The sequence below is a fragment of the Nelusetta ayraudi genome, unplaced genomic scaffold (genome assembly GCF_046127955.1).
Source record: "Nelusetta ayraudi isolate G7.1 ecotype Tasmania unplaced genomic scaffold, CSIRO-AGI_Nayr_v1 ptg000115l, whole genome shotgun sequence".
Taxonomy (NCBI): Eukaryota; Metazoa; Chordata; class Actinopteri; order Tetraodontiformes; family Monacanthidae; genus Nelusetta; species Nelusetta ayraudi.
This window is the reverse complement of record NW_027466165.1, coordinates 97,501-107,500: the sequence shown is the minus strand read 5'-3', so window position 1 is coordinate 107,500 and position 10,000 is coordinate 97,501. Positions and strand designations below refer to the sequence as shown.

General features: G+C 54.3%; 3 protein-coding genes across 3 annotated transcripts in view; 1 reads left to right on the top strand and 2 right to left on the bottom strand.

Moving 5' to 3' along the window:
• Positions 1-1,156, top strand: part of LOC142903669 (MBT domain-containing protein 1-like) — a 7,328-nt gene extending 6,172 nt beyond the window's left edge. Inside the window, exons 17-18 of the mRNA XM_076049438.1 lie at positions 1-172; positions 309-1,156. The exon at positions 1-172 is cut by the window's left edge and continues 17 nt beyond it. Of these exons, the coding sequence (XP_075905553.1) occupies positions 1-172; positions 309-418 (282 nt within the window). The 3' untranslated portion in view covers positions 419-1,156. The remainder of the gene's footprint in view (positions 173-308) is intronic.
• A 567-nt stretch (positions 1,157-1,723) lies between these two features.
• On the bottom strand, positions 1,724-4,211 carry LOC142903676 (nucleoside diphosphate kinase B-like). Its single transcript, XM_076049447.1, has 5 exons — positions 4,078-4,211; positions 2,795-2,915; positions 2,559-2,660; positions 2,248-2,360; positions 1,724-1,922 (listed from the first exon to the last, which is right to left on the bottom strand). Exons 2-5 carry the CDS (start codon positions 2,909-2,911, stop codon positions 1,805-1,807), a joined length of 450 nt encoding a protein of 149 aa, XP_075905562.1. The 5' UTR covers positions 2,912-2,915; positions 4,078-4,211; the 3' UTR covers positions 1,724-1,804.
• A 764-nt stretch (positions 4,212-4,975) lies between these two features.
• The window catches only part of rapgefl1 (Rap guanine nucleotide exchange factor (GEF)-like 1), a 13,346-nt gene continuing 8,321 nt past the window's right edge, over positions 4,976-10,000 (bottom strand). The window contains exons 9-16 of the mRNA XM_076049440.1: positions 9,912-10,000; positions 9,622-9,800; positions 9,434-9,524; positions 9,224-9,274; positions 9,044-9,131; positions 8,465-8,529; positions 8,319-8,373; positions 4,976-8,241 (exon numbers count right to left, since the gene is read on the bottom strand). The exon at positions 9,912-10,000 is cut by the window's right edge and continues 34 nt beyond it. Coding sequence (XP_075905555.1) covers positions 8,117-8,241; positions 8,319-8,373; positions 8,465-8,529; positions 9,044-9,131; positions 9,224-9,274; positions 9,434-9,524; positions 9,622-9,800; positions 9,912-10,000 — 743 coding nt within the window. The 3' untranslated portion in view covers positions 4,976-8,116. The remainder of the gene's footprint in view (positions 8,242-8,318; positions 8,374-8,464; positions 8,530-9,043; positions 9,132-9,223; positions 9,275-9,433; positions 9,525-9,621; positions 9,801-9,911) is intronic.

Below are 10,000 nucleotides of genomic sequence, written 5' to 3'. Positions count from 1 at the left end.
ACCAAGCGGGCGGTGGGCGTGTCCGGCGACGCCGCGACCGACGCCCACCGCAGCCAATCGGCCGACAAGCACGAGACTCCACCCACTTACCCACCACCCCCCAGCCCCTCCCTCGCATCATCTCAGGCCTCCATCCAATCACAGAGCAGCTTCAAGTCTGGGTGTGGAGCAGGTACACACACACACACACACACACACACACACACACACACACACACACACACACACTAGCATGGTGAATGTTCAACAAGAGGCTAATGCTAAGCTGAGCGGAGCTCTGAGCGCCCTCTGTTGGTGGCCTCCCGCAGCTCCACCGGAGGGGCGGGACTCTGTGGACAGGAAGTCGGCTTCCCCCGGACCAGGAAGTGAAGGCCGTAAGGAGCAGGTCCAGGTCCAGGACCAGGACCAGGACCTGTAGACCGGCCCGCTGACCTGGTGGTCACATGATGCGTTGAAGAATGTGCTGGTCCGGAAGCAGCAGGGGGCGCAGTGGTCAGCGCTGCCGCCTCACAGCCAGAAGGTCGTGGGTTCGATTCCCGGCCTGGGAGTGTGATGTGAGTGCAGTGTGGACCCTGGACCTGGACCCTGGACCTGGACCCTGGACCAGTCACCAGTTCATCCAGGGAGTCCCCCAGTGACAGCTAGGAGCTCCAGCAGACCCCTGAGACCCCGAGAAGATGAATGAATTATTATTATTATTATGACATGCTCAGCGTGCTAAAGGCGGGGCTCCCTCTGCTGCGGCCACCTTGGAAATGTAACGCACAACTCTGAACACAAAGCAAAGCAGCGTCAGAGAGGGACCGACCAATAGAAACATCGGACTGGAATGGAGGCGTGGCTCCATGAAGCACTGCGAAGAGTGAAAATACAGAAGAGATCACTGGGATGGAAATATTTAATCTGCTGTGTGGGCGGGGCTTCACCCCCTGCCACCTCAACCACGGGCCAATCACGGCAGCTAGCGTACCAGGCTGACCCGGTAACGCTAACTAGCATTAGCATCAGCCTGGTCGGCAACAGAATCCATCTTGCGTGAGTGTGATTGTAAGAATTAAACTGTAATGTTGTTTGAATTTATTTAACATGGTGGGATGATGGAGATGATGATGATGGAGATGATGATGATGGAGAGGTGATGATGGAGATGATGATGATGATGACGATGATGATGATGGAGATGATGATATTTTCATGTAAAGAAATATTTCCATTCCATCCTGCAGCAGCCAATCACAGCGGTTCTTCCTGGTCACCAGACACAATGCTTGTTGTGCGTTTCATTCATGTGTGTGAGTGAGCGCCCCCTGGTGGTGGGGCGCGTAAATCAGTGTTCAAGGGCTGCGTTTGTGTGTGTGTGTGTGTGTGTGTGTTTTCCAGCTTTTTCCAAACGTTGTGTCGTTGTGGGTGTGCAGTTGTATTGTAGCTGTGTATCTTTGTGTGTGTGTGTGTGTGTGTGTCTCTGTGTGTGTGTCTGTGTGTGACCTTGTGACTCGACAATAAGGCTCCGCTGATGTTTGTCAACACAACTTCCCTCTGAGGAAGCTCGCAAAACAAATGACGGAGGTGAATCCACAAAGACTGTTGCGTTGTTGTCGTGGGAGGTGTTGTGTTGCGTGTCGTTGTGTGTCTGGCAGCATGGATGTAAAGAGACATGATTGTGTTGAATTCCCGTCCGTCGAAAGAATTTATGCAATAAAAAAAAGCAAAGACACAAAAAGCGTGAAGGTGAGTGTGACTCTTTATTGAGTGGCGGGTGGGCGGGGCCCGGTGGGCGGGGCCATGCTCCTGATTGGCTGCTGGCTCACTCATACAGGAAGGCCTGGCTGCAGGGTTTGTAGTCCACCAGCTCCTCGGCCTTGAACCACAGGCCGATCTCCGTCTTGGCGTTTTCCAAGGTGTCGCTGCCGTGGATGATGTTCCTGCACACACACACACACACACACACACACACACACACACACACACACACACAGAGTTCAGCCTGGCGCCCCCTACTGGTGTATAAAGGGAGTAGGGTGTCTGATCTCCTGCTTCCAGATGTGTGGCTCCTGATGCTGCTGTTGGGGGTTTCCTGCCCTGATCTGGCAACCCGGGCCCTCGTCAATCAATTCTCTTTGCACGGCGCTAAAATCACAGCCAGCGGCGTCTTTGGGAGTCAACGGCAGGGCGTGAAAGCCCGCTGTGATTGGTGGGACAAGAGAAGAAGACGAGCGCCGCTGCCCCCTGCTGGCGGCTCCCGCTCACCTGCCGATGTCGATGCACAGGTCTCCACGGATGCTGCCGGGCTTGGAGTCGGCCGGGTTGGTCTCACCCAGCATCATACGGCCCAGTTTGACGATGCTCCGCCCCTCCCACACCTGTCACACACACACACACACACACACACACACACACACACACACGTCATGTGATTCCAAACATCAGCCATGACCATGTAAGGAGAGAGAGAGAGTCCACACTGCAGGAGAGAGGTGACAGAATGTGAAGAGGTGTGTGTGTGTGTGTGTGTGTGTGTGTGTGTGTGTGTGTGTGTGTGTGTGTGTGTGTGTGTTTACCATGGCAAACACAGGACCGGAGGACATGTACTTGCACAGTCCCTGGTAGAAGGGTTTGTCCTTCAGGTCCAGGTAGTGCTTCTGCATGTGCTCCTCAGACGCCTGCAGGAGGAGGAGCCACCATCATCATCATCATCATCATCATCATCATCATCATCATCACCACCATGGGTTGGTGGTTTGATGCCCCCTGCTGACCCCTGCTGACCCCTGCTGACCCCTGGTGACCTCCTCACCTGCTGGAACTTGGCGGCCACCAGTCTGAAGCCCCTCTGCTCGAAGCGCTTCATGATCTCTCCGCAGAGACCTCGCTGGACGCCGTCAGGCTTCACTGCCACAAAGGTTCGCTCCATGTTGCTGAGGAGGAGGGGGAGGAGAAGGAGGGGGAGGAGAAGGAGGGGGAGGGGGGGGGGGTTGAGACCCACTGCTGAAGCACAGCTGTGATTGGCCAAAACACTCTGAACACAAGTCAACATGGTCCTTGGAGCCACCTCACACCTGTCTGTCCCTCTGTCTGTCTGTCCCTCTGCCTGTCCCTCTGTCTGTCTGTCTGTCCCCCTGTCTGTCTGTCCCTCTGTCTGTCTGTCCCTCTGTCTGTCTGTCCCTCTGCCTGTCCCTCTGTCTGTCTGTCTGTCTGTCCCTCTGTCTGTCTGTCCCCCTGTCTGTCTGTCCCCCTGTCTGTCTGTCCCTCTGTCTGTCCCTCTGTCTGTGCAGCTGTCTGGTGTCAGGTGTTTCTCAGCAGAGCAACTGGAGCTGCAACAAAGACCGTTTCTAATTTTACGACGACTTGATGGAGCAGCTGGACGAGAGCACCAAGACACACACACACACACACACACACACGGGCCAGCGCTAGGGGGCGGGACCAGTGCCAGGGGGCGGGGCTTACAGACAGCAGCTGCTCAGCAGCACGAGGACGTTTCTACCCCTCGGTGTCTGAGGCGCAAAGTCAGCCAGTCAGTCTGGTTTCATCCCAGTTTAGACTGGAAACACACACACACACACACACACACACACACACACACACACACACACACACACACACACACACACACACACAGTACACCAGGCCCGCCAACTGTTTTCTTCCGGCCCGCGAGATGATTTTGCAAAATACAAAAACTGCAATTTGTCAGTGAAAGAAAGTGCAGTTCTCAATGTGTCCACTTGGTGTCACAATAACCTTTCTGCTTGGCAAACCTACTCATGACTGGGGCTGAGCAACTCATGCCACTCACGCCTCCTACTGGCTGCCCTCAGTGCCTCAGAATGTCTGTGTGGAAACAGACCACGCTGATGCAGAGCAGTGTTGCCAACTCGGCGACCCCCCCCCCCCCCCACCAAAAAGTCGCTCCTCTCCCCATGGCGACTTTTCCTGCTGTTGTTGCGTTGCCATCAAGTGCAAATTGTCAATTATGCAAATTAGACGATGAGGTCATTTGGAGAGAGAGAGAGAGAGTGTGTGTGTGTGTGTGTGTGTGTGTGTGTGTGTGTGTGTGTGTGTGTGTGTGTGTGTTACCTTGGTTGGCTTGGTGTGAGTGGAAGCTGGTGAAGGTGCAGCGGCAGGAGGGTCAGCGAGGCTGAACCACTGAACTGCACCTCTATTTAAAGCTCTGTCCAGGGGGGCGGAGTCAGCTGCAGCCTATGTGTGTGTGTCAGCACTCAACACCCTCACATGTTGCTCAGATGTCAGCTGTTCCCTCCCCGCTGCTGATTGGCTGATTCAAACTCAACTGGAAACTTTCGGACTTGGTGTTAATGAGCAACACACACACACACACACACACACAGACACACACAGACACACACAGACACACAGACAGGTGACCCCTCCCCCAAATTTGACCCTAAATTTAAACCATCCTTCATCAGGATGGAAGTCTCAGTCTCCTCTCAGGGGACAGTCCAGGTCAAGGAGACCTGATCAGCTGATACACACACACACACACACACACACACACACACACACACACACACACACACTCACACACTCACACACACACTGGCAGCTAAAATTACTTTTTTCTGCTTTGATTGTAGAATAGAATCCTGTCAAGCACAGCTTGTGTGTGTGTGTGTGTGTGTGTGTGTGTGTGTGTGTGTGTGTGTCTGTGTGTGTGTGTGTGTGTGTGTGTGTCTGTGTGTGTGTGTGTGTGTGTGTGTGTTGTCTCCTCAATGTGCGTTTCTTGCAATTTGACGTAGCTTTCAATATGGACTACCCTCTAGTGACCCCCCGCTGCTCCCTCTAGCAGTTACTGCGCACACTGTTAGCCCTAGTTAGCACACACACTGTTAGCCCTAGTTAGCACACACACTGTTAGCCCTAGTTAGCACACACACTGTTAGCCCTAAAGCTCAGCATGACACGCTAAACTACGAAAGCGCTTCAGGAAAATAAAAAGGCAGACAGAGAAAGAGAGTTTTTCGTCCCGAGGTTTAATTTGAGTGTGTGGTGTGACAGTAGGGGGCGCCACAGGCCTGGATGACTTCAGTCCAAAACAAATGGAGCCACAAATTAAATGCATTTCATTCGGTACATAAATCAGAACTGACGTCAACAATCTGCGTCGATATTCTCAGAGAGGAAAAACAAACTACAGGTGCAGGTTGAGAATTTCAGCAGTGAAATCTGTGTGATTGTTAATTCTGTGATTATGAATTCTGTGATTATGAATTCTGTGATTGCTCATTGAATCTGGAATCAGGACCGCTGGGGTTTTCTCAGCTGGTCCGTCTGGTAAAATGTAAAATTACATTTGGACTACTTCCCGTTTGTGTTGCCTGTTATTTTACAGGTAAGCTCCAGGCTCCGCCCACCCACCCACCCACCTGAGCTCCAATCACGCTCACACAACTTATAAACAACGTAAACAACCACGTCTGTACAAAAGAAAACAAGCAAGTGAAACGAGGCAAAACTTCAAATAGAAAACAGCAAAAAGGACTCACTGACTCGATAGATTGCGATTCACCGTCTGACGAACGGAACGTTTCCTCTCATTCTGTACACCTTCTGGCACCTCATAAATAAAAAAGACTCAAAGGTTTCTCCTTGAGTCGTCGTCTCGCTCGCAGCTGATACATAAAATAGAGTCTCCCATAGTATTTGCTTATTTACACTGTTGAATTATTTACACATTGTAATTCATTCATTTATTTATTTTTACTCTTTTTTTTTTTTTTTCCTCTCACTGGGCGTCGACCAGCGGGGCAGCATTAAGCATCCCAGCAGAGCAGCAGGCAGGGGGCGCCGCTGCGCCCAGAGAAAATGCCTTAGCGTAGCAGCGTTTGCGTGGCAGTTAGAAACCACTGTCGGGTTGAACTTTCTCTGTTGTTGCTAGCCTAGCCTAGCCTAGCCTAGCCAAGCCTAGCCAAGCCTGGCGTGTTTGCCGTGTGCTTAGCTGCCGTTAGCTGACGTGCTAACAGAAGCTAGCGCAAGATGGCTGCCTCCCAGCTGCACCGGGGTGTGGAACAAAGACCTCCGGGGGGGACGTGGGGCTCCTGAGATCCACTGGCAGACTAGTGATGATGTCGTCGTTGCTTCGCTGGGTTTATTCATTGGACCCGCCCACCCAACTGTCTCCGCCTCCGCTGGACCCAGCCAGCCAATAGCGGGCGACCAGAAGCCGGCCCGGGTTCTTCCTCAACACCCGCAGAACCACGTCAGACCCGCTTCAAACTTCCTCTCTCTCAACGCTCAAGCGTGATTGGCCCCGCCCCTTTGTGTCTCTATTGGCTGGCCCGACACTCCCATCCATAACCACGATGATGATGTAACGATGACATCATCGCTGCGTCACCATCCCGACGCCGCGCCGCAGAAACGGCGGTGATGATGTCACTGTGACATCACAGCAGGCGTGGTTGCTAGGAGCCAATGAAAATCTATGGCATTAAACTGGGAGGGGCAACAGGGCGACAGGAAGTGGGGAACTTGGTCTCCGCCCACCCAGGAAGTAGTTTCACCGCCGCGGCAACGCGAGATTTCAATGGGAGGAAAACACGTTTGAAAAATATTCAAATGTAAAAAGCGAAGCCGACGCGAGTTAAAGAAGAAAGATGGCGCCGTAGAGTCACGTGACTGAGTGGGCGAGCGAGCGGGCGAGCGAGTGAGCGAGCGAGCTCTCGCTTCCAGCTTTAAAAGAAAAGAAAAACAACAACAATGACAGCGAAGGCGATTTCTTTTTTTTACAGCGCAGTGGGCGGCGGCCACAGCAGCGAAACAACAGCTGCTGCTGCTGCGGCTGCTGTTACTGCCACCAGCAGGCAGAGGGCAGCAGAGAGCAACAGAGAGAAGAAGCTCCCACCCTGAGCTTTGGCCAAAAGTGCTTGGCTGCGAACCAATCAGCTTCAACTTCCTGTCGCAGTTATTGCCTGGGATCTGGCCCCGCCTCCCCACCACCGCCACCAGGGTGGGCGGGCCCGAGCGCTCGGCCCCGCCCACCCCGGTGGCGGTGGTGGCAAATGGTGAGAGAAGGAAAGACTTCCCGTTTGTGTGACGTCGACCGTGTTTTTGGGGGGGACAAAGTACTTTGACCTTTGACCTCGTCCTCTTCCCCGACACGTCCCCCTGACCCGGCACAGATTTTTTTTGAGCCCGGGCCTTCCGAAGGTCAAAGGTCAGAGGTGTCACATTCAGCAGAAAGTTTTCCAGATCCAAAATCCCCAAAATCAGTTGGTTGAACATCTGGATCTTCAGCCTGGTCCAATCAGAACACACACACTAACCCCAAAGAGTCCTGAGGGAGGGTCACATGACCTGTTTCCATGGCAACAACCGTCGTCCTGCTGGCGACCACCAGGGCGGCGCCAAACTGTGTTCTGCTCCACTTTGGTTGGTTTTCAGGAGGAACCGTCAAAGTTCCTGGAACTGCCCATAGCCTAGCGGTGGCTAGCCTGGCTAGGGTTAGCAGTGGCAAGGTTAGCATCGCTAGGGTTAGCGGTGCTGTGGTTGGCGTCACATGTCCTTTCAGCAGGAACAAAACGGTGAGGAGGTCAAAAGGTCAGAGTGAAGTGAGGTTGAGGTTGAGGCTGAGGGGGCCTCACTGGAGGCTGGAGAAGCTCCAGCTGAGTGATGGAGCCGAAACCATGTGACCTTTAAATTTAGGATTTCAAAATAAATGTGTATGGCTAAATTCCTCTTGAGTGGCTGTTTGGAGCGGCGGCAGTGGATGAAGAAGAGCAAAGAGCTTGGAGTGACCCACTGCTGGAGCGCTGAGAGGCTCCCCCTGCTGGAGACAAACTGAACAGGTGTGCGTCCGGAAATGTGAGCTTGAATATTTATCTGTGAGACTGCGTTGGAATATTTCAGAGTCAGTGAAGTTACAGACGGTCCCCTAGTCAGAAGATCCAACACCAGTCAGAAGAACTTCAGTCAGAAGATCCAACCACTTTCAGCCCACAGTCGGTTCCTGGTTCCTGGTTCCTGGTTCCTGGTGCGTCTCCAGCAGGAACTGGTTCTCACTGGTAGTGACGGACAGCTGTAGGTCCTCCAGAGCAGCGCGGCCACCGAGTCTCTGGCTCCTCCCCCCGCCTGCCGGCTCCACCCCGTGGACCTCCTACGTGTCCTTGGGCTCCAGCTTGCAGGACATTTCAAACAGCAGGTTCTGGTTGTCGATGACCTGCAGCTGCCGGACGTAGGCCTTGGTCTGGAGGTGGGAGGGGGACGTCTCCGTGTCCAGGGCTGCAGGGGGGGGGGGTCAGAGGTCAGCGGGTGGGCACGCACCTGGGCGTGTGTGTGAGTTTGTGTGTGAGTGTTACCCAGCTGGCTGCTCCTGTATCTCCTGATGTTCCTCACCATCTCAGCCACTTTGTGCTGCAGCAGGAGGACAGAAAGACCTTTTTAAAGCAGCAGCGGCAGCAGCAGCAGCAGCAGCAGCAGCAGCAGCAGCAGCAGCAGCACTCACCATCTTCTCAAAGTTGACCAGCTCTCCATGGAAGGTCTTGCAGCTCTCGTGGAGGAAGGTCAGGTCTGAGCAGGATCAATCAATCAGACAATAGAATGATAAATACATGAAAAATATATTCATAAATCAATGAATGTTAATCTATGCAGTTCAGACAAACAACCACATGGGGGCAGCAGAGCCTCTCCAGTTCTGACTCCATCTCCTCCTCCTGACCAGCTGACTTCCTGCCGTTACCATGGAGACAGAGAGCTGCGCAGCACAGAGGGAGGACACAGTGTACTGTGTGTGTGTGTGTGTGTGTGTGTGTGTGTGTGTGTGTGTGTGTGTGTGTGTGTGTGTGTGTGTGTCAGCAGGTTTAGCAGCAAGATGGAGCCGATTAGCCCGAGGTGCTAATTAGTGCGCTGGGCCTGACGTGCAGCACATCTGCTCCACAGCTGGAGGAGAGAACAGAGCTGAGGATGGGGGCGCCAGTCAGGTGAGTGCTCACATGACCGTCAGGCCCCGCCCCTCCTCTCCTACCCCTCTCCAATTCCCCCCCACCCCCGGGCGGTGACCCCTGGGCGGAGTCTGCCTGACCTTTGAGTAGCAGAGGAGTGAAGGGGATCAGCGGTGGTCTGAGGCCCGTGATCAGGTCCCTGTAGGACTTGTGGTTCCTGGACGGGTCCTGCAGGGGGCGCAACACAAAGTCAGTCAGTCAGCCAGTCAGTCAACCAGTCAGTCAGTCAGTCAGTCAGTCACCTCCAGCTGGATACTCACAGCCGTGCTCTCAAACTGCTGGAACTGCTTCCTGAACTTCCCTGGGAGGCCCTGAACACACACACACACACACACACACACACACACACACACACACACACACACACACACACACACACACACACACACACAGGTTAGCAGCGTGCTGGTGGAGGGTCTGTGCTGCAGTGTGCTAGCGGTGCTAGCGGTGCTAGCGGTGGCTAACTGTACCTCCCAGGTGAGTCTGAGCCTGTTGACAGCCGGGTTGTCCAGACCCAGAACCACCGCCAGGAAGGAGAGCAGGTCCTGCTGCTGCTTACAGCTGCAGCACACACACACACACACACACAGAGGTGAGGGCCAGGGGTGGTGGTGGAGGTGGTGGAGGTGGTGGAGGTGGGCGGGGTCATGGGACTCACAGTGCAGCGATCTTGATGAACTTGCGCAGCAGCTGCACCCTCTTGGGCAGCGACTGGCACTGCAGGATCTCAGTGGCCACCCAGTGCTGCACCTCACTGCAGCGCTGCAGTACCAGCTCCAGGTTGAGGGGGCGCCAGCGAGACTGCTCCCCGTGGAACACGTAGCACACAAACTCCACCTGCAGGGGCGAGGCGGAGGACAGAGAGCCATGAGGCCGACGATTGGTTGGCAGGGAGGTGGTGGGGGGGGGGGGGGGGCGTGGCCAGTGAGGCTCCCTGGCTCCGCCTACCTCGTGCACGCAGCTGAAGAGCTCCCAGTCAAACGCCACCAGCTGATTGGCCACTTCCTCCGCCGACATGTCGTGGAGTTTACTGTCAC

Coding starts and splice junctions, on each gene's coding strand:
- LOC142903676 (XM_076049447.1), bottom strand. CDS start 2,911: ATGGAGCGAACCTTTGTGGCAGTGAAGCCTGACGGCGTCCAGCGAGGT. Junction 2,661..2,794: donor TGGCCGCCAAGTTCCAGCAG/GTGAGGAGGTCA, acceptor CTCCTCCTGCAG/GCGTCTGAGGAGCACATGCA. Junction 1,923..2,247: donor CTGTGCATCGACATCGGCAG/GTGAGCGGGAGC, acceptor GTGTGTGTGCAG/GAACATCATCCACGGCAGCG.